The sequence below is a fragment of the Rhea pennata genome, chromosome 2, assembly GCF_028389875.1.
Source record: "Rhea pennata isolate bPtePen1 chromosome 2, bPtePen1.pri, whole genome shotgun sequence".
NCBI classification, from domain to species: Eukaryota; Metazoa; Chordata; class Aves; order Rheiformes; family Rheidae; genus Rhea; species Rhea pennata.
The window spans coordinates 108,119,469-108,142,947 of record NC_084664.1 but is presented as its reverse complement, the minus strand read 5'-3'; the positions used below and the strand labels follow the sequence as shown (position 1 = coordinate 108,142,947).

At 40.4% G+C, this 23,479-nt stretch overlaps 1 protein-coding gene across 3 annotated transcripts in view; it reads left to right on the top strand.

The window, feature by feature from the left end:
* Positions 1 to 23,479, top strand: part of LDLRAD4 (low density lipoprotein receptor class A domain containing 4) — a 285,075-nt gene that overhangs the window by 115,431 nt on the left and 146,165 nt on the right. For all 3 annotated transcript variants that reach the window (XM_062570081.1, XM_062570082.1, XM_062570080.1), the window contains one exon: positions 22,667 to 22,807. In XM_062570081.1, the coding sequence (XP_062426065.1) occupies positions 22,667 to 22,807 (141 nt within the window). The remainder of the gene's footprint in view (positions 1 to 22,666; positions 22,808 to 23,479) is intronic.

Sequence of the window (23,479 nt, the reverse complement as noted above, 5' to 3'; positions counted from 1 at the left end):
TGATGAAAATCACCAAAACCACTCTGCTGCTAGCATCCAAGCAACATCTTCAGTCCCTGCCCCTGAGGATAAGCTTGTTTCTACTCAGTGGGTAAAATGGCTTCACTGAATGCCTTCTGATCTCTGACAACAGTGTATGCATGCGTGGTATAGGTGCACATATGCTGAGGTGGTGAGAGGAGGAATACTCTAAGTACAGGGCAGGGTAGTACCTTCAGAAAAGCTTGGAATACTTATTTGGATACAAATTGTTTAAGAATTGTCTGTTTATCCTGGAGGCTTAGACTGTACAAACCAGTAATTTATACTGGCTGAAGACAAATTCACAGCCTAGCTGTGTGTATATTCAGTTAGTCCTTGATTTGAACAGAAAAATTGGACTTTGTGGATGACTTGCTGTTTTTTCCCCTTTCTGAGCTTTATTATACTTGATTTGTTTATCTCAAAAGAGATATTCTGTACAAAAATCTGCTTCCAGTTGCTCAGAGCAAGTATTCGAAGAGACACATGATTTGCCAGGACAATGCAGAGTGAGTTCAGAAAAACCTCACTGTTGTTAACTGAGGATGTAGGTGGCATGTGTGAACTACAGATACTTTTTTTCTTTTCTGTAGAGAACGTAAATTTCTTGCCCCAAACAGTACTGCTTATAGAAGCTGTTGTAGACTTCCTGTGTAGTATGGGGAATAGGGGTAAGCAATAAAGGCAACAGGTATGACTCTTCAGGATGTTTTTATTCAACGCCTTCTCTAGTGTATGCACGGAAAGAGTGACACAGCATCAGCTTAGCGGGTTTTGTGCAATCTCTCAAATATGTTGCAGTTTTAAAAGCATCATTTTCTACTTTTTGATGCAAACGAGTTAACGTTCTCTCACGCGTGTGGCTCCTGCTCGTAATGACTATTACTGCAATGCCACTAGGGAACCTTTAGCTGAGATGGGAACTCCATCGTGCCATAGCAGTGAAAGACAACCTCTTTTAAAAGCTCCAAGCCTAAAAAAGGCAAGAGAGGAGCAGAGAGGAGGTATTGCTGTCCTCCATTTACACATAGGCAACTAAGGCACGGTATCAAATATTTATGTAGAACGATCTAGGAAGTTTGGCAGACCTGAGAACTGAAGCTATTGCCTCCACATCTGAGTTCAGTATGAAGGGTGAGATTATTAACCACAAGTTACTAATGCGTTTATTTTTGTCTCCAAGTCAGCAGTATACTTACTGCACCATTTTCTCGTATTTCCTCTGTTGCATCTTTATTCTCTTTACTTGCTGCTGTGAGGGGAAGAACATAAGTCAGTAGGATTTTTTTTGTGGAAACGAAAGGCTTGCTTTATGCCAGTATTTTGGAATTGCTAGAAAATACAGTAATACTAGCTTTATATATGGAAAAAATCTTTCTGAAGAAGAATTACAGCTACCCATAAAGTATGTGACACAAACAACCCTTACCATCTGCAAGTATTAATTGTGCATTAGAAAAAAGGGATGCTGAGATACAAGACCATTAAGGAATATGGGATATTACTTAAAGATTTAAAATGTATAATTTAATTGCCAACTAGAGAGTAATGTTATTGAAACTTCTGGGAGCAAAATTTAATGAGATGAATGCAAGTAAAGCTGCCCATGTTAGTTTCAGGATTTTTTTGAGGATCTTTAAATGCACAATATGACATTCATTAATGTAATGTGGGCTCGCTGCTTTTGTTGCTTTATACATATATGGATCAAACTTATATGGCATCTTACGACTTACTTTAAATAACCTCAGAAAGGTCTGTCCTTTTATGTTTATATAGCATGTTCTCTGTGAAGATTAAAAAAAAAGGGGGCAAAAAAAAGGGTTTGTAGAGAAAGCATATTTCTTACAAGAACTAGTGGTCAATTTGAAAAACAACAAAAAATATCAAAACATAGCAGTTTTCAGGCCTATGAGCCCTTAACATCCAGGAAATTTGTAAATGAGTGTTTGAGATTCTTCAGTTTGCTAAAGATTGTCTTCTGCTACATAAAAAAACAGCCTTAAAATGGTCAAGGACAGCAAGTGGGGAAGGAATGCTCATGGAGTGGAAATGGCTGTTTCTGTATCAGTATTTTTGGTTTAATCGGTACCATGATTGTGACCCAAATCCCCCAGTCATCCCCACTGGTGGCTCTGGGGCCCAGTTCACAATTTCGGTGCGCACCAGCGTTAGCCAGTGCTTTCTAACAGAAGACCAGAGAAAGTGAAGTTATTTTTTTCCAGCTTTTCAGCACTTGTAGCCTAAGCAGAGGCAGTGGGATGTTGAAAGTGTTAATGAGAGAAATATGGAAAGAGGAGAAATGAGACCTTGGGACACTGTCCAAAAGTGATGTGGAATTCCAGATTCACCCTGAGAAAAGTGTGTGTCACCTGTCACTCAGTCACCTGAAAACAGTGTTCATGAAAAGATGAGGGGAAAATGTCAAAAACAGATTGACTTGTGATTGTTGCAGAAGGCTAAAGCTTGTGAAGACTTTCTATATACTGAAGATAAAATTATACATGAATATAGTGGATAACATGAGTCTTAAAGACTACTGTTGTTACAACCACAAGGAAAGTCCTGCTAGCAATGAGTGACAGAAAACGTTAAGTACTTGCACAGGGAATAAACTCGTGAAATCTTGTCCTTTAATGGCCAATCTTGAAACTATTTCAGCTGAAAAGGAGCTATTCTCATTTTTAGAAACGAAGAGTATCGTAAGGATAGTGTATGAATCTCAGTTTTTTTGTTCTGAAATATGGAGCCACTGTCTGAGAGAGAGATTCATGTTTAGACATTATATGATGCCAAGAAATGAGTTCTTAGATATTTAACTGTAAATAAATTCTTGATGTACTCCCATTTCCCTTTCTCTTCTCTCTGCTGTTATTTCAACGCATTTGCGTCCGGGCCTTCCATACTGTTTTACAGAGGTGCTGATAATAGTCGTCTATATTTGAATTTTATTCTTGAAGAAAATGGATCAATTATACAGTGTAGGACTTGTTAGGTTACAGCTAATAGCCATAGCTGTTAACCTCACATGTTCTTTTTACTTGGGTGGTAATAATGAATCATTAAATTGAAAGAAGCAGTAATCCTTGAGATATAAAAGTAGAGATCATTTAACAAAGATACTTCAAAATGGTAACCTTAAAAGTTATTTTACTGAAAAGCATTGTGTAATACTAGTCAATACTTATCACTGTAAGAAGAGTTTGCAACTTACACTGTGAGAATTATATGTAGAATATTAGTGTAGCCTGCTGCAGCAGGCAGTAAGCATGTTTTTATTTTGCTAGGATCTTTTAGAAAAATTATAAAGAATAATCTTAAATAAAGAACAAAGTATACATAACACAAGGAATCCCATTTTAATAAGACTTGAACAATTACTGTGAACAGTTATTTTTGCTAAATGCATCTACTAGAAGATAAAAAGTTGAGTAATATGGCCTGCTCATTTAAAAAGGAATATTACAAGTCACATAATAATAATAAAATCAGACGTGCCTTTAATATAAAGAGAAGATAAATTACTGGTCCACTGTGAAATTAGATGTATTCATGTATTTTCTTACTGCTGTACAAATGTTCTAATATAGTGATAGTATCCTCACCCGCTGCCTTTGTTGACTGATGAATGAATTTATTGAGAAAGTAGAAAATAACCTTTTCCTTCCACGTCCTGTCCTGTCCCGTCCCTGTTACTTGTTTCTTCTGCAGTTTTGTTGAAAGTAATACTGTTTGTGTTTTCTTCTGCCAAGCTTTAGGACCGAAGTAGAGTCTGTAAGAATATGTGGGCAATTACAAGGGGTTTCAAGGTCTGTTTAGAGGGTTTAGATTTCTGCCTTCAAAACAGGTAATAAGATGATAGCAGAGTTCAGCTATCAGCTTTTGTATATTAGGAAGAGTTAAGGAGAATCGAAACTGTAGACTCAAACTAGTGAATAGCCTTATTTTAAAATAAGATATTAAAAATAAATTTGAAGTAAGGCATAAAAGAGACAAAGGCTAAACTAAAAGTGACCAGAAGAGATGTTATGATTACTGGACTGAAGATATGACGTAGCTTTGTTATTCTGTTCTCAGTAATAATACCACTCAGCTGCTTTGTGTCAAAGAGATTTCACGGGAAAAGAGATGGTGCTGGGTTTTACTAAATGACTATATGACTATGTAGTTGAAATTTGGAGTGATTACTTTCTTAACTGCTCTGCATCTGCTCCTGACCCACAGTTGTATGTGTCACAAAGAGTAAATTACATGTGATTTAGAGTTCAGATATTGATATTAAAAGGTGCATGGCTGCATAGTATGTCAAATGTAATATTTATCCTCAGATTTATTCTTTTGGACTTTATTGTTAGATATTTGGAGATTCGGTTTCCCATGATGACTTATGCTGACATTGGAAGACACTGTGTGTCTGATGATCTCATGCGTGCTCTCATTACTGAGCAGAGCCGTTCAATTTGCTGTGAAATATTTGATGTTGAGCCATACATCCCTGTATTAGTAATTTCCACAAGGCAGAGGTTATAGGGAGTGGTAGTTTCTTTTATTAGACCATCTCATTCAGTTGGAGAAAATAGACAAGCTGTGTGTGCATTACAACCTTCAGGTCTTGGAAAAAGGCTCCGTACGCTCCCAGTCTTGTCCGTTTTTTTCCACTGGTGTCAAATGATCAATTAAAAGATAACTTCTCTCTTTATAAAGCTTGCCTTAATGAGACCGCCGTGTCTACAATAAAACACTACTTTGCAGTTGCAGCCTTTGTCATTCAGGAGACATACCCTTGTTTGCTTTTCACTAGCTGCCTGCGTTGGAGTTACTTTTGGCTGCTTCATTTTGTGGCCGAGTTCTCCCTTTGCATTTTCGAGAGAGTCGTTGTGCTTCACTCTGAGCGTAGCCGGAAGGGCTAACTGTTCTACCTAAGCACAAATCAAACTGCGCTAAAAACTCGATGAAACAGTTGAGCCTGTGATTTGCTTTTCAGTTTATTCTCTCCCATCCCCTGAGATTTCACTGCAGACTCCATCGGTAGCCATGACATGTTTTTTGTGGCCTATCACATGTGATTCAAATGTTCCACGTAAAGCTCTGTTTCATACTCCCCAGCCACATCCCCTCGGCTTCGGGGACACAGGCTGCAGCTTTGTATCCTTGCGAAGGGAGTTTTCCTAGAGCAGGTAAGCCACTTCCTTCGTCATAGCATTTACAAGTTTCTGTCAGTTTGAATGTGCCTTCTTCCTCCTGATCCTCCGGTCCTCTCAAGGAGCTGAGCTTTGAATATGCTCCACTGGCAATGTCTGCACTGGAACCTTTTTGCAAACTGAAAACAGTGTGTGAACACAGAACAGAAACAAGCATCTCCTCAAAACTGTCCTGTAAATACGCCATCTTTTCTCCGTCTTTCTGATGCCAGATTCAAAACAGAAAAGCCTTCGGTTGAGGAGGAGCAGCTCTGCTCAGGGGCTGTGGTCCAATGCGTGGCCTGCAGCACGATGCTGATGGCTTGCTGCCTCCCCCTCAGCGCGAGGGGGCAGCGCACAAGCGAGGGCTGCACGAGAAACCTCCGTGCCCCCGGTCCGAGAGGGGCTGCACCTTGTGCTCCGGCCACAGCCTGAAACGGAGCGATGGGTTTCTGCCACCTCTGAAGGTGACCCAGCTGACTGCCATGGTTTCTGCAGTGCATCTCCGCTAAGGAGGAAATGGTTGGAAGATACCCTCTAACAACGTACGGATCAGCACACGTTTTCAGTGAGAACACATGGTGGAGAAGAACAAGGGGGTTTTGTTGTTGTTGTTGTTGCTTTAAAGACCACTATTCTCTTCCCATGGAAGAAGGAGCCTAGTAAATCATGCGTTAGTTAATTATGTGAGAAGGAGCCTAGGTAATCAAGATTAATATTTGTTAGCTTACGTTAGAAACTTTCTGTCACTGGGCTATCTAAAGGGGCTCTATGTATGCCGCTTAAGCCTTTCACTTGCGTGGTAGTGCCGTATGCAAGTATTTGGGATTCCCAGGTGTGTAAAGTGAGGAACAGAAATGGAGCAGAAAATTAATCACTGGCTGGGAACTCCCAACCAGTTAGGAGCAGAAGTGGGCTGGGAATCTTGAAATCTTGACTTTTCTGGATGTTACGTATCGTGTCTTATAAATTCTTTCATTTATTCTGTTTTTGTAAAGAATACATGGAAAATTTGCTAGAGCCATGGTATAAAGTATTTTCAGGACTGTTCAAGTGCAGATTAGAACTAATGTTCTTCCACTGTTTCTTCATTGAACTATTACTTTTCCTAGGATGAGAGCTTTTAATACTAAAAACCATTTCTGGTTCCTTTTTTTTTTTTTTTTTTTTTTTTTTTTTTTTTTTTAATATTAAGCTAGTAACCCAACAGCTTTGAAGCTAGCTTTTTAAGACGAGCTCATGGTAAATTTCACACTTCATGAAGAGGGAAATACCCATGCAGAGCCTAGAAATATCAGTTTTAAGAAAGATGCATCTCAGCTGCAAAGTGCAGCTAAATCGAGAACTTCCACAAAATTCTGAGAATCATAAAGTTTATGTTTCAGTTCCATTTTCCATCTAATGATTTTATACATTGCTAAATGATGTTACTAATGTCAGTGGTAGACCTTTTATCTCTTATTGTAATGTGTGTTTTTTATGCTGAGCACAATGGAGCCAGTTCCTATAATGTTTCTATATAGTATGCATGAATTCTCTCATGGCTTGCAAAAAATAGCTAAGGCAGTTTTTCCCTTTGCATCGTGGTTGATAATAATTTTTTTTGTGTGATTCATTAAAAAATAGTTATGAGTATTTTTAAGCTTGGACTAGTCTTAATCCTGGGAGAACAGTGCCTATTGGCTGTCTGTGGTGAAAAAGAAAAAAGATATACAGGAAGCTGATATCTCAAGGTAGCTGGTATTGCCAGCAAGATTAAGATCTGATCAATATATTTGTTCAGTGTGAAAATTTGAGTGTTGCAGGGATACTTTCAGCAGGATGGTGAAAAATAGGAAAATCAGTGGACACAGTGGAGAGAAGCAGCTCACACGTGAACAAGGCAGTCTCCCTTTGCCCCTCCAGGCAACACAGTGCTCATCAGGATTTTGCTTACTGTGCCAGGTGTTCTCCTTCAGTACTAAATCTGCCAGCTCAGGAGATCCCAGCCGTGCTTAATTATCCTGGTCATTTCCCTGGCGCAGAGGAGCTGCGAGAGGCACCTGGCTGCTCCACGCGCTGCAACTACGTCCGCACGCTTTGGGATGGGCGCCGGGCAGGAGACTCCTGCAGAGCAGCGTACGGGGCTGGTTGCGCGCGTGGCGTCGGGAGCGCCCCGTGGCGCAGGGCCGGCAAGCGGTCGCAGCAACGCACCTAGGCTCAGCCCTGGTCTCAGCCGCGGCCTTACCAGTCCGAATGAAATTGGGCTGTTAAGAGATGTGTTACATCCGACGCGTTAGGAGCTGAGGGCACAATGTCAGATGAAGGTGGATTTGAGCCCTTGACCTGTTGGTACTAGTGGTTGAATTGGCAATAAAATAAAATGACTGTTTATGTTTTAATGACAATTTAAGGCAAGAGTTACTGGTCTCTGTTCACTTGTACGTCCTCTTAAATTTATTCTTCTCTGACATGCTGTGGAATAGAATAATAAACCAAAGGCAATCTTCAGATTACAAAGGCAGGTTCAGTTGCCTGCTAATTGTGTTTTTATTTCTCTTCTCTTAAGAACCTTTCTCAGGGCACAAGGATGTCAGGGGATAAATCGTAACGGTCGCAAGAGGAGTCTTGGAGCAGAGCTTTCTTGTAAACTAGTAACTTAGTGCATTTCATTTATTTATTTATTTTCATTCTGAACTATCCCAGAGCTATTGAGAAATGATGAGTGTTGTGGACAGGCCCAATTCCATAGCCTCTAGGGTGAAGAGGTGAGAGGGACGTGGACAACTGACACAGACTGTGGTGCACAGCTTTTTTTGGAGTGCACATAGTAGCTTTCCATCTTTACGGTGTCTCACGTTTCCCGCTAGTACTATTTTCCTTCATGCAGAGATAAAGCATTTTTTTTTGTCTGACTGCTTCAATTTGAAATAGTTGTGGAAGTTATCATCAGGAGAAAAAAAAATCCTGTATACTGGCACAAGCAATTTATAAGCATTTCTCCTTCCTCAGTGAAATCTTAATCCTGCAGTCTTGTAGTAGCTTTATTACTTACTTCACTGGGTTTAGAGATTAGGCCCTGAATGGAAAAGACAGTTGAAGTGAACAATGTAGGAAGAATGTGGATTAGTCTTGTAGAGAATTTTTCTCATTGTTCTTCCATTAGGTGCTATTTCTGCCTCAGGAAATGAAAAATAAATGGGGCAAAGCTCCACTAGCCCGTTCAGCTGGCCTAGGAAATACTGACATGATCATTGTTCTTCAGAGGTGTTGTAAAAAGAAACTTGGATCCAGGTCTGAACAAATAAAAGAAAGTGACTTTTCATGCTCAATGAGACGTGAAAGTGTTTGGTTTTACTTTTTCTTTGATTGGAATAAATGTCTGGACTAAATGGAAGTTAGGAATAGCATTATATCTGATCTGATAGCTGTCCGTATGGTACTGCTGAAACAGGGCAGCCAGTTTCCATTAAGAAAATCTGTGCAGATAACAGAAAAAAATTAGTAGGTGAAAAAAATGGAACCAGATTATTAATCAATGCTGGTGTTCCTCAACAGTTTAAGATACATGGTAATATTATTCAATTTGCTACCACTTTTCTTCTTACAGTCGTCACAAGCTTTACATACATGGATTGTTTCGCAGTTTCTGTAGTGGCATTATTATTATCATCCCAGTTTTACACATGCTCAGACAAGCCAAATGGCTTGCCAACCATTGTGTAGACTATGGTAGAATTGCAGCTAAGAAAATAGTGGTAATATTTTTGTTTCAGTATCTTGATCTAGAAAATCTGGTGATTTTTAGCACTTCAGAAAGAAGAATGTCTAGAAAGTTAAGACAGCACAATATTTTGATCCTTTGAATCCTGTGCATTTTGAAACCTTATGCATTTTCTTCCTGCTGGTCTATATTAGGAGAGCATCCTTAGCTTACAAGACTAAGTTTCTCATACTTTGCAAGTGCAATAGTCCAGTACTGCAGCTTGCTCACTTTTACAGGCACCAGTATAGCAAATCTCTTTTCTATTGAACATTATATGGAAGTAATTCAGGCTAGTCCTCTTGTCTGTCCCACTTATTTTGTGAACACATCAAGTAATAAGATGCAAGACAGAAAATTGTAGTATAGTGTAGAAGGAGCATTCCTTGTGTCTGGAATGTGCTTTTTCACCCTGCATTACCTATTGCGTATAATACTTTATATAACATATTGTTGATATATGGATTCTAAACCAGGTAATTTTCTTTTTAAAATGAAAAATGTTTCCTATTGACCTATGAGAATTTTCATATACAATAAGCTAATACTTTTGCGAGGGTTCTGTATTAAGATTTTGAACTCTACATAGTCCTTATAAATAAGGAGTATGAAATAATTCACAGACTCAGTACTTTGTGAAGGAATCTCAGGGTCAGTGCTGTACCTCTTAAGCTACAATTGTGCTTCATGCCTTGGCCTACAATATCTGTCCTCAGCTTGTTGTTAGCTATGTGTGTATGACAGTATCTGTCATTGTATCTCTTATATAATGTCAGGAATCAAAGGTGAACCTTGCAAGGAGAGAATACAGGAAGACTGGATTTTTTGTTCTTTGATTTTATTTCTTGGTGAAATATGTGCCTATACGTTCTAATGAAGAAACTTTATCTTAAAAAGAAAAGAGCAGTGGTATGATTCTTTCATTGATCAAGTTAAGTCTTTCTTGTTTTGCTGTTTATTTGTGGCTTGAAAGATAAAAAAAAAAATAGAAGACACTTGCTGAGGTCTTTATGTAAAAGGCAAGATTTAGGAGCTTTCTAGCCTGCTGTCTCATGTCAGTTGCTTAGTTTTCACCATGTAGATACATTAAATTATTTTAATACTATTTCCCCACTGTTCTTAATTATGGCTTCCTTAGCTGAGATGCAATGATTGTTGGTTTGTCCCTTATTCATTCCAATATAAAGTAAAAAGGATTTGTGTAAGTCATTGCTAAAGCAGTTTAGAAGAGCACTCTTGCTTCATATTGCAGCAGACAAGCAGTGTTTACACTGGAGGCTGCATGTCAGCTCAGAGCTTATAGCCAATGCATCTGGGGCACACACTCAATGAAATGGGCTAGCATGTTCACAGTGTTCATTTAATCATAGCCTTAGTTATACCTCAGTAAATAAGTGAGAGCTTGAGTGGGATAAGAAACATCAGGGAACCAACCCTAGGCTACACTATTTTAGTGTTTCACTCACCTTTAAATTTGAGCTCCAAATATTTGCCTGCTGGGTTGCTCTATTCCCTATTTTGATTCTGGTAACTGTTCAGCTTTCTTATTCTTTCCTGATGATGTGTGATCCTTGTTTTTATGCTCATTCTATGTGAATGAAGTACTTGCAAAACATAAAATGTTTTTAACAGACAGCCAGGATTTTTGACCGATCATCTCTCTCAAGAAGGATTTTTATATGCTAATGTAACATTCAATAAAAAAATCTTGTGTTTTAAAGAAATCTTTCCTAACAACAACAACAAAAATGAAGCTGTTCAGATGGTGTTTCTTAGTGTCTCAACATAATTTTTTAAAACTCCATGACCCTATTTTGAGGGATGTTATGGAACATGCAAGGAAGCTCTAACAAATATTTTGTCCCTTTGTTTTTCCTAGAAAATTAGTAGTATGTTTTATTAGTTGGCTCTTTCCCATTATGAGCTCCCTGTTTGAAGTGCTCAGACGAGAGACGAGTGCTCTGAAACTGACCTCAGTTTAATTACGTTAGCTTGGAAAATACAGAAAATTATCACCGTCTCTGACTGGATTAGTGCTAATGAGCTGGTACAATATGTGACAACCTCACCCACAATTAAACTACAATTAGCTGCTCTTGAGTTACTGATGCTCTGGCTGCCTGTTCTCTTGCAGTGGATGGTATGTTTTTGGGTGGTTCTCTGTGTTCGGTGCATCACTTGTATAATTTTTAACATGCTTTAACTTGTCATCGATATAGCGATAATTTGAGCTGTAACCAGAGATTTGTCCCAGCCCATCTCTTGTCCACACCCAAAAATTTCTGTAGGGCTTCTGACAGATATGCACTGGCAGATTAAAATTAGATGGCTGAAATGGTTATCACTACCAGCCGCCTGATAGACATTGCTATCTCGAGGCTGGCATGGCTGATCTGCATGTCAACTGCTCTCATTTGCTGTCCAGCATATTAAGATAAACCACAGACAGAAATAATGCCCAGAAGAGCCCTAAGCTTGAGCTAATGTGTTAGGATTTTGGGGTGGGGTTGGGAGATTCACTGCTGCTTGGCTCTCAGATATGATGCATATTTTGTCAGTAAAGTCAGCTTTGTAAGGCAGTGATCCCCGGCCCTTTGCGCAGCTCCTGAAAGCTGTCTCAGCCCTATCCACCCTCAGCTCCTTGCCCCAGTCCCTTCCCCGGACTGCCCAACTGCTCAGCCGCCTTGGTGCTGCCTGGCTCGGAGGGACAGTCAGATCAAAACTGTCCTGCAAAAACCTCTGTAGTTTCTCTATCTTCTTCCAGGGAAGTGGCTGCACATGCAGGGGAGGACAGCTGGCAGCGGGTTTGTTGTGCCTATTTATTAAGTACTTCTTCATTTATTTACACTGTGTATCTGTAAAGTTGAAGATAGCTTTAGGAAGGAAAGCTGTTTGTTTTGGCTTCCTTTGCCATAAAGTTATCCAAGATACTGCATGTTGCATTGATAAGACTCAATACCGCATCTAGTGTCATGTTAATTTTGCATTCATGTTCAAAACCAGGAATGTTTACTAAATTCAGTGTTACTGTTTTTATTATATATTTTCAATAGCAGCAAGATTTACAAGATTGAGATTTCTTTGGGATGTCTAAATCAAGGTTTTCTGCATTATCTATTTTGCCAGTAAGAACTTTATCCAGGAAAATCATGATATAATCTTTGTTAAATGACTACTTTATAGTCAAATATATTGGTGATACTTACTAAACACAGCGTAATTGTAATGTGAGAGAGTCTTTGGTGAAAGGATGCTGCTTAGGTTGCTAAGTGAGGCACTCTCAGATTATAAAATGCTGACTTTACTTCTTCCTATGCAGTCCCAACTCTCCTCTCCTACGCATCTGTCCTGGGAGTTGCACGATGGGAACACTTGTGGGCAAGGGAATAGCATCTGATGGGGAGCAGTGATGGCTGTACCTGGCGGCACAGATACCTGGAAGTGAAACTGAAATTGTTTGCAAGTTTGGGGGAGCAGAGCCCATTCTTTTTCCCTTTTCCCTTTCCCAGCGGTCGACGTGCCTTCTGCTGCTTGTACAGTATCGTTTGTGCTCTTGCTCTGGCAGTGATACCATGTGAGCCTCACCGTGTCTGTGCCTCTTAGTTATTTTGGAGTGTTGCCAGAAACTCCCCTGACGCAGACAACTGAAAGACAGGCGATTTTTTTTTTTAACAGTTTATATTTCCGAACAGAGCCGAACAGAGTTTCCTGGGACAAAGTAAAGGCACTTGTGTAGCCTGAGGGTGTTCTTTCTGCTGCACATCAAAGCGCTGCTGCAATACCATGGAGGTGCAGGTGGGAGGGATTCACCAAGCCTCGTCTGTGATGGAAAGTGTTAGGCAACCCTGATGACTAGCAGCTCCCCTCTAACATGGAGATGCGCAGAGGTGGGAGTCTGTGTGCGTTTGCTGCGTGATACATTTTTGGGAGGGAGTGTTAATGGAAATTGGCAAGGGGTAGAAAAGAAGAATTTTCTAATTGGAAAAGCATGTTATTTTGTTAAAAGACTTGGCCACAAAAATCCAGCCTTCTGTGAAAGGTACTAAGGTGAATAAGTTGACTCATTTTTAAGAAGAGCTGAATAATGACTGAAAAATTAAATACTGATGTAAGATGGTACTAGTTTGTAAAAATAATTGTCTGTGCTGCAAGATGCAAGCTATTGCAATATATTTGGCTATACTTTATGTGTTATTTTACCTATAATTTATGTTAAGTGAACACTTGGGCATGGTGACCTGAATTGAACACTTTTTAGATAACTGGACCTTTGCTAAAGGGAAATCACTTTGAAAGTGCAAAAACTTGTCTGTGACAAGGTCTTTATTATAGGACCATGTAAATCTTAACTGGTGTGGATTGGAGAACATGTCACTGACAGACATCCGTAACTAATCACATGCAGAGCTTCACAGTATGTAATAAAAAGCTTGTCATTAGTCACATTAGTGCGCATTGCACAGTTCAAATACTGGTAAGAAATCAAAAGGGAACTCTCTTCTCTATTTGCATGTGAAAACCACTTTATAGTGGAAGCTCCCTAATGGTCCTGCATTTTGACAAATAGTAAATATATCTATTTCTCCTATGGTTTTTGCACAGTACATGTAGGAAGATATGAAAAAAATAGTCATCAGTATTACACTGATGTTTTCTGAACAACCATCCAAAACATGGTATATGCCTGTTTGCATTACACATTACTTCTGTGGAAGATCAAATTCGTAGGTGTATTTCACAACTCTACTACTTTAATAATGTTTCGTGGCTGCAGATGAGAATGGTTTTTATTCTGCATGTCGGTACCTCCTAGGAGTGATAACAACGGATGCAGGAAAACAGCTCCTGCCTTGGAGGGGTCACAGTCTTAAGCAACCTGACCTAATTTAATACTGTAGAAAATATAGACAGGACTTCTACTGATTTCCCCCTCCCCTCAGATCACCCTCACATGCTGAGGCCACCAGGTGGCCTCCTCTGGGCCCGTTTTCAGACTTGTGATCAAAACTTGGCAAGGCATCTGTCAGCTGCCATGGTTTGGCTTGTATTGTTTTGGATTCAAATATTGTAGTGTTACCTGATAAAAATGGTCGAGGCTTGAACTATTCGCTGTGCCAAAAGTGTTCCAGAAAGGAATAGGAAATTCCTAGAGTAACATAGTTTTTTCATTTTATATTCCTCTAACTTTGCAGCACTCTGCAAATCTGGTAAGCAATTCTCCTTGTGATTATAAAGGCTTTTTGAACCCCCTAAGGTAATTTTAAAATCTATACCGTAATGCAGGAATTCTTCAAGTTATATGTAAGAAGAACCGTAAGCTAAGAAAATCTCATTTACATATATCCTGTTTTTCTCATCTGCAATTGCATAAACTTCCCTGTGATAATGACAGAGTGCTTCACAAAAAATATAAGGCACATATTTAATGTATTTTTAATTGTCTCTTCATGTAATTTCACATCTGAAAACGAGAATGCCATTAGCTGAGTCACCAATGCCTGCTCCATGCGCTCCAGTAGGGAAACTTGGGTGGAGCACGTAGCAATGTCTGGGGGCTGCTGCAGGGGCACAAGGCCCTGGGGGAGCCCCGGGTAGTGGCTACCTCGGCGCTTTGCCTCTGCTCCAGCCTGCGAGAAACGCGAGGGGCTCCCATGGCTCAGCCCGAGGATGTTGTGGGGCAGCTGGTCCCGACCGGCACCCCGAGCGAAAGCGCTCCGTGTCGGCAGCTGCACGCCTCCGCCCCGGCCCAAGCCTCTGCGGGTCACCGGCGAGCCCCCGACGGAGCTTCTGCAGAAGCTCCCTGTGGCCGGGGAGGACGTCGGGAGGCTTCGGTGGGGCGCGAAGGAGCGCTTCCCACGTAGGCGACAGGCGCTGCAGCGCTCGAGTTTTGCTCGGAGGCGGCGGAGCCCCCGTGGACGTAAGCGAGGAGATGGCTTCCAGCGCAAGAAAGGAGGCAGAAAATACCAACCCGGCAGTGCGCAGAACGAGTCAGCCACCATCAGTCTGCTCACTTCAGAGAAAAAACAGGTTTAAACTGATGTTAAAGCAGAACTTAGGCTTTAACCTATAAAAAAGAGCAAAGACAGAATGGCTATAAAGCACTGTCAAAGCCATGTCAGAATTTCTGTAAAGATTTTTTCTGTAAAGAAAAAAATTTCTGGAAAAGAAAAGGATCAAGTGTAAAAATCTGTATTAAGACCATGGATTAGCTTTGCAATGAAGTTATGCTGTAAAGTGAGTATGCTCAAGTGTCCACTGCAACGCACAACCGCTTTTCTCACTTAACAGCTAGGATATAATGCCGTGTGATTAAGATATAGACATTAGTATTGTCAATAGAATAACAAAAACACGTTATTCCATGGGAATGGGAGACCACAAGGTGAAATTTTGAGCAAAGCCATGGATTTATAGATATTCAGAGTAAAACAAGGAGCTCCCTGTACTATTTTTAAGTATTTTTGCAGCGTGCAGATATTGTCTTGCAGTTTTACAGAAAGAGAAGTAAGACCGAAAAGATTACCCGTGAAGTTGGCGAGAACGGAGCCTTTCCTTGAGATGCCCTTCCCCGCCGTGGCAGGGCTGGCGGCCTGGGTAAGCCTGACGGTCTTCAAGGGCTCCTCGGAGAGGGCCGGCGGTTTGAGAGGAGCGCTCTGACAGGCACCGCTGGCTTTTCGCCGCAGAACAGACCCGCTCGGGGGGAGCCTCCCGGCCCCGGCGCGAGGCCGTGCCGGCCTGCTGATGTCGGCAGGGTGGTCGTTGCGTGACCACCAGTCGCTGCTATTCAGCATTGACGGAAAAAGTCTATCTGGTGCTGTGGAGAACTCTTCTCGCAGTACCCTGCTGGACTTTAGAGGGAGGCCTCCTGTTCCTTCTCACACACTGAAGCTTTTTGAAAATTATTGGATGACCGTGGACAGGTATATATATATTGAAGAAGAAAGACTGCAGATGAAAACCAATTCCACTGACAGTCTCAAAATAAAGGAGTTCGTGCAGTTGTCCCCGCGGTGTCTAATGTAATTTTGTTCAGGCTATTAATTAGGATAAGCTTAGCGAAACGTCCTGATGTCAGTGACTTGATGAATTAAATCGTAGTCTTTACTACCTGTAAGTCAGAATATTACGCTTGCTCCCTTCAGATACTGGCAATAATAGTAAATAGTTAAATTGCACAGTTGAAAGCCATGGCTTAAGAAGGAGATGGAAGGTTAATTGCTGGATAAGCAAGGGCGCACGGGGGCCTGAAAGAGGACAGCAGCGGTTGACAGATGAGACTGGTTTTGAACCAGTAACGGAGATGGTGTGTTTTGGAGGTTGTAATCCCCCCCCCCCCCCCCCGGGCAGCGAGGGGTGGTTACTCCCCATTTCGCCTTGCTCTGTGACCAGAGTTGTCCTGCCTGCAGGAGGACAGACGATGTCCTTGCCTGGGTGGCCAGGACGGACCTTTGACTGTGGCTTTACAGCTCTGTTTCTTATTCCACATAAGCTGATCCGCTCTCATTTTTTGCTGGTATTCTGCTTGGCATTCTTTTTATGAAGTGGTTTTTTGTTTTGTAAAGACCTTTTCATCCCTCCCTTCCCCGCGCCAATGGAGTTTCATTAGATCGTGTGGCAGCCTGCCATCTTCCTTATTACCAAAGCTTTTTCCCAAATAAACATGCTCCTTGTATACCCTGCCTTCTATTTATGATTTACTTCCCATTATAAAGCTACAATCTACAATATTAAAAATAACACACAGACAGATGTTTATCAGAGGTTGCACAGGGGTTTATTGTAGTGACTCTGGTATTTGTGGTTTTTTCCATCTTTAATCTCCAGTGAAGTGTGCTTCCTCCCACCCTCCCTTATTTACCCCTTCTGCCTCTTATTACTCCTGTAACAGGTGATGTTGCCCTGTAAATATTTTCTTTCAGGTCCTAATATGCGGAAAGAGGAAGAAATAATGAACGGTAATATGAAGAAGCATGATACTTAAAATGGAGCTCTAATTTAGGATTAAGTCTTTATTCTAAAGCTCTAGACTGACCCAAAGTTTTTTTCCTTCTAGTTACATGATGCCAGCAGGGTATCTGATCACCCTTTGCTGCCTGTATTGCTAGGGTTGTTACGAGTTACTCTGCGTTTTGGGAGACTGCCTTTACATCCCTGAGCCCCAGACATTGCTCAGGATTTCATTTTGTGCATTTGAACTGCATTGCTACAGCTTAGCTGTAACAGTTTTAGATCACCGGCTATGTATATGGTTCTGTATTTTGATTTGAATGGATGGAATAGAATTATGCCCCTGGGTCAGATAATCATCTCAGACCTGTTAAATAAATAGCTGTGACATGCATCATAACACTGGCCTAAAACACCGTATTTTTTCAATATGACACTTCCTTTTTTTTTTTCTTTTTCCTTTTGGCCTGTGGTTGGACTTATATTACAAAAACAAACAGCACTTAGCTATAATTAAAAATGCCCTGCAGTAAGCGGGATGACAAAACAATAGGAACGCTGTTCATATGTATGAAGTCAAGTGTAAATGAAGTCTAAAAGAATTAAGTGGAACGCAGGGATAACATTATCTTGTTGGATAGACACAGAAAGTGTAAAAGAAGCATACACAGCATAGCAGACCTTGCATTTCACAATAAAAAACCTCGAATCAAAGTAGTTTTTTTGTATTGTGAGGCAAACTTTATCTTTTTCTGTTGCAGCTGAAACATAACCTCCTTTTAATGATTTTAAATGCATTCAGTCACATATTAATGGGTGTTTGTATGTAGAGGGTTTATACATAAAAGAACCTATTTTGAGCATTTGAGAAATATGCTTGTGTATACTAGTCACATACAGTTTCTAAAAATAGGAAATATATATAATTTTACTCTTAGTATTCTCTTTTTTTTCAGAGTAGACTAGTTCTATCTGGACGTATGTTTATTAAAACTTCATTTTTATGAGTCATTATATTAGCAAGAGATATTTTAAAATTTTGTTGCAGCCCATTGCAAACATGGTAAGAAGGGGTCTTTTCTTCCAACTCCGGCAGCCGTCATCTTGCTTCAGGTTTCGCTGCAGTCGGAGCCTTGCTGACCAACCCGCTGATGTTGTGCTAATTGCCACTTGAACGTGAAGAGGAAAATTGCCTGGCTTTGAAAAGTTATTTCTGAAAGAATGATGGTGCTGGCTTGCTTTCAAACTGGAGCTTTTCCCCCTCCTTTCGTCTAGACAAGCCGAGTACAAGCCTTGGTATTGAAAAGAGCTCTCGGCTGTGTCATTAGGCTCTTTCGGCTAGTCTGGACTGGTCTGGATTTGCCTGTCAGGGCGTTTTGAGGTCACTCCTCATATTTTGGTACCGAGCTTTGCAGCTTTATTTACTAACATTGAATTTGACAATACTCCAGTATTTGCTTTCTGCTATCTACTTCAAACTGACTTCAATCCATCTTGCTTTAGAACAAAGGCTTCTGTTCTGGTTTTAGTAAAAGCACACGCTATCTAAATGCATTTACTATGCAAACTACTGTAAGCTACTGAATTTTAGTTTATAAGTTGGATACGCCTAGTGGTAGGCATGTCGCCTGGTTGAAAGTATCTGTATTTTTCATGGAATAATCTGTTTGTTTGTCTCATAATACCTTTTTTCCTTGAGCCTTTAGGCTTCCATGGAACATGATTATGCAGATAAAGTTTTGCAGAATTTTGGCCTCCACTAGGTATTAAATTCTGTTAGATGACATATGCAGCCATCATTGCCATCAACACTGGTATCTGTATTCCTGTATATCACTCCTTCATTTAAAGGAAGACCTAGTGAAGTATAATTCTGCAGCGAAACCGTTTTAAAATGCTTGCAAAGTTTCTCGGTTTCCGTACTTGTCACTGGACAGTGCTAGAATGAGGACGTGGGAAGTGCTGCCCTGTATTAGCCTTTCGTAGCATTGACTAATGGTCTTGATGAGCAGCTGTCCCTGTGCTCTTAGACTGCTCCTTACAGGACGCTTCTGGGCTTCAGTGGGACCTGACGTATATATTTTAGCTTGTCTCAGTCTTAAGACAGTCCAGGACTATCTTTTTGTCTGGCTTCTTTGGGAACAGAGTGCTCTCTCTTGGCACCCTGTGTTGCTCCCCTGCAGTATTTCAAGTTCTGTATTTTCAAGACTTAGCACTAAAACCTGCGGTCTCCGCTCCAATTCCAGGAAATCTCCACTTGGTGAAAGGCTCCCTACAGCACAGGAGTTGTCAAAAACCTGACATTCTCCTGGATTTAGACACGTTTTGTTCTTCCTAGGTGAGATTTGTTCTCAAAGTGATAGTTGTACTGATTAAGTTATTTCTGAATGGGAACGGTATCTGCTTGCTAGGCAAATAGCTTAGGAGAGAAGTCACAATGCAAGATGCTTTTGACCACACAGACTGCTTTTAAAGCAACAGAAAATTCCTGCGGTACAGAGAGCAACCATCACATGAATGTGGGGACATCAACAGGGTAGGAAAGGCCTGATGACTCTTTTTTTATTCACCTTGATGATGGCAATGTTCATGTAGCTGAGGGAGGGAGGAAGTAGATGTAGAGTTTTACAAGAAAAGTTGATTCTGCCTCTTAGTTTTCAAAACTAAAATTTGGACGTGATCTGTGATATAAGGCAAACCCCCCCCCCCCCCCCAAAAAAAAAAACAAAAAAAAAAAACTTTAATCACAAATTCTTCTCCCTGGTTAGTTCTTTTACAGTAATGTTATTTAAAATATGAGACTTCAAAAATTAAAAGAGCTACTAAAATTAATGCTTGGAATTGCTTCTTCACTGGGTCTTTTGTCTAAATTCTATATAACCTACTGGCAAATAGAAACCCAAACTTGTTAGTTTATTTACTTTTGAGTTGACATCTTGCTTCAGTGTTTTGTATCAGTCGATGAGGAAATGTGGAAAGTTTTACACGAGATATCAACATGAAGACACTGGGAAAGAATTGAGTATTTTGGCTGAAGTAATGTGCTGAATATTTTAACTTCCAAGTAATACGGCATTTGATGTTTGCCTTTCAAATAGGAGCAATGTGTCCTTTACCACACCAATTTTCAGAAGGTATTGGCATTTTATATTTACTTTATAATATTTCACCCTGCCTTTGTGTTACATTCCCCATTTAAAATATCTGCAAATTTTGAACCGTTTCAAGCCTACTTTTCTAATTTTACAAAGCAGCTTTTTTCTTTCCTTGTTACAGTTTCTTACTGTCTGAAGTTGCAAAAATGAGTCCTAAAATGCTATAATTGATTGTTAATATTGAGGCCAATCTTCTAAGTCTCCTTTGCAAAAGTAACTGTTAATGACCTTCTTAGTTCCTTGGGTTTCAAAGGCTTTCTCTGTTTAGTTACATTTTTTTAAAACTCTATTGGGGAAAACAGAAAACTGTGCACTTAAATGGCTCTTTGCGTCTTTGTTGTTGCAGAGGAGGATGGAGGACAAGGCAACAGAGGAAAGATTTTTTTTGTACAATATTTTCTTGTACAATTTGAGCTGTCAGGGTTGGACTGAAAAAGCCTGTATCTTGAGGACGTTATTGAGCAAAATATGGATTTTTAAATACAGTTTGACCAAGTAAGATTTAAGTCAGTGCAATAGAAAGATAAATTTGAAAGTATATGACAAGTGCTTGTTTTTCTTAAGTAGTATTTTATGGGCTTTATTTTTATTCTTAAGCAAATAAGTGTTGCACATGTTGCTGCATATATTTTGTGTGAGCAGATTCTTGCTGGTATGTGTACCAAAATGTCATTAACACTGTTGATGAAAAGGTTTTGGAGTGAAGTCCAAAACCAGTCCAGTTTATTTTGTATTTATCTACAAAATAAATATGCTAGGAAAAATGATTTCATTCCCTTTCTCTATGTTTATTTCCCCTTTTGCTGTTCCTTGTGTATGTTGCAGACCAGATATATACATGAAAATATCATGCTGTGTAGCTATTGTAACTGCTTTTTAGAATTATAGGTCCTGTTTTCTCAGTTCAGTTTGAGCCCAGTCCATGTGCTGATAAGATTAATGTAGTCTCTTGCTGGTATTATTGAAGATGACCAAGTTCTTGCTCATTGCTGAAGGTTCAGAGATATCTCTCTGCTAAGCGCAATCAGCCAGCCCATACTGCAGCCCTAGAGAAACCCAGGGTTCAGGAAATGGCACTACTTTAAATGAAATACTTGTGAGTGGCCCTCGTATTTGATTCCATCCGCTTTCCCATTGCTCCTGAATGCCAATCACCCAGAAGAAGTTGTCAACAGTCTGGAAGTGTGATCATTAAACTGTAATTTTTCTGAATATAGTTAGTCCTCTATCTGTAGCATATTTATCACTGGAATAAACCTCACAAGAAAGCTTTTGATATAATACTTATATTTTTTGTGAATATTTCTTAATTGCACCTCAAAAACATGCCGCTAGGCTTCATTTCTGGAAGTGACATGTAAATGATCTGTCTAGCTGAAGGGCCGTGGAATTTTAATGATCAGCTATAGTAGACATCCTTAGTACATACTGCCCTTTTTAAATATTAGGGTATTACCGTTTCAGACAGAAGGTGAGTAAATGAGCCTGAAAGCCAGTTTACAGACTGACAGTCAAAGAAAAACATCCAAGATGACTAGGCACTGCGTAGTAATTCCCCTAAAAAGCCACCGCTGGTGAGCACCTACTGAGCCTGCACCAGGAAGCAAAAGGGCAAGGATGGAGGGTTTGGCATCCCTCTCAGAGCAGGTAACTGCGTGGCTCTCCTCTGGAGGTATAATTTGCTGGAGAGACGAGGTGAGGTGTTTTCCCTTTACGCTTCTTCCACGAGATGGAGTTCAGTCCAGTGCGGTGCCTTTCCCGGCATTAGGCGGACATCGTGCGTCCCCGTGGGAGAGCGATGGGAAGGAACTGGAGGGAACAAAGCATTTCGTTTCGACGTGGGCTCACGCAGGAATTCTTCCTGCTGCCTAAACTGTGTGGAGGGGAAATCCTTCATTTCTTCATGATGAGCAAGATGTGGAAACGGTGGCCCGCCTGCCTGCCCGTAGCATCCAGACGGTTTAAAGTGGTTTTAGAAGTCGATGGACTTTGTGAAGCCAAGCGGCCTGTGGGAGTTCAGTGTGCAGATGCACAGCGCTTGACTGTAATTAGTTGGGAGACTGGCAAATTGGCTTTGGGAAGGTAGTTAAGGAATAATTGGCTGTGTCTGGACAGGGTTGTTGCTGGTTACAGACTACCCCGTTGCCTTACAACTGAAGCTGTTTAACATTGTGCAAGTATTTTTTCAAATGTGGCAATTAGAAACTTTGTTCACAGCGCCGGCTTGCCCCAAATACCCAAGGTGCTATGCAGACGTGTAAGAGCATGCTGTCCCTGTCCTAAGCGAATTGTAAGCAATGTGATCTGGAAAAAAATACTGTTTTTTTTGGTGAAAATAGCAATAAGCATCAGAAGTTGAATTTCCTCAAGTGGCAAAATCTCATTTACTAGCGGATTGATTCTGGTGGTCTAAACGCATCATGTATAGTTGGGTACCATCTACACTTGCAATGCTTAAAACTACTACATTATTTATTTTGGTGATAAAGTGCAAAATACCTTATCACTGTTACGACATCTACTTGAAAAATAATTCATTGCTTTTAACTCTCATTTTAGTGGAGAAGGTAAGCATCAATTTCCTTACAAACTTGGTTTCGCTTTGTTTTTTTGCCTTTCAGAGTGCAAATTCACCTGCGCCAGTGGTAAATGCTTGTATCTTGGTTCATTGATTTGTAACCAACAGAATGACTGTGGGGATAACAGCGATGAAGAGAACTGTCTGCTTGTAACAGAGCATCCACCTCCAGGCATCTTTAGCTGTAAGTACTTGCTCTTTGCGAGCCTCCGCGTATGTGGAATATGTCTGCTACCTCAGAAATCAGCGTGTTTGCAAACTTGGTCTGCAGTATGCTGTCTGGGGAGGGATGAGACAGAGACAGAAAATACAATTTTCTCCGAAGCAGAGGTGATTTGTAACATGCTTTCTCTAGGTTTCTGGATGGCAATAGTTAGCAGAGGGGAAGGGAGGAGTGTGTGCTGCAGGTTTTGATGTGATGTTATAATCTTAGGGATCATACATGCTTTTGAGAGGGATAGTATATCATAAACGCCCGAATAATTTGTTTACCAAAATTCTAAAAAATGTTTTTGTGCTCTGTCAGTCTTTTTATGCTATTAAGAAACTTGTAATGTTTGCAGTCAGCATCCCTACAAATCAAATAATTTTTCTTGATGATGAGATCAACATCACTCGGTAGGTCACGGAGCTTTTGTTGGTACGTATTAAAAATAGCTTTAGTTGCTATATGTCGGTGTATAAATACCTCGCACAGAGTGATAGAGCTTATCACTGGAATTACTCTCTTAGTGCTTTGCCCTCAGTGACGTACACTGAAATCAAGTTTTGATTTTTTTTTCTCTTCTACAATTATTTATTTTTGGATCACAGTCCAGCTCTCTGGTGGGAGGAATAATTTTCCAATAATGCTTCT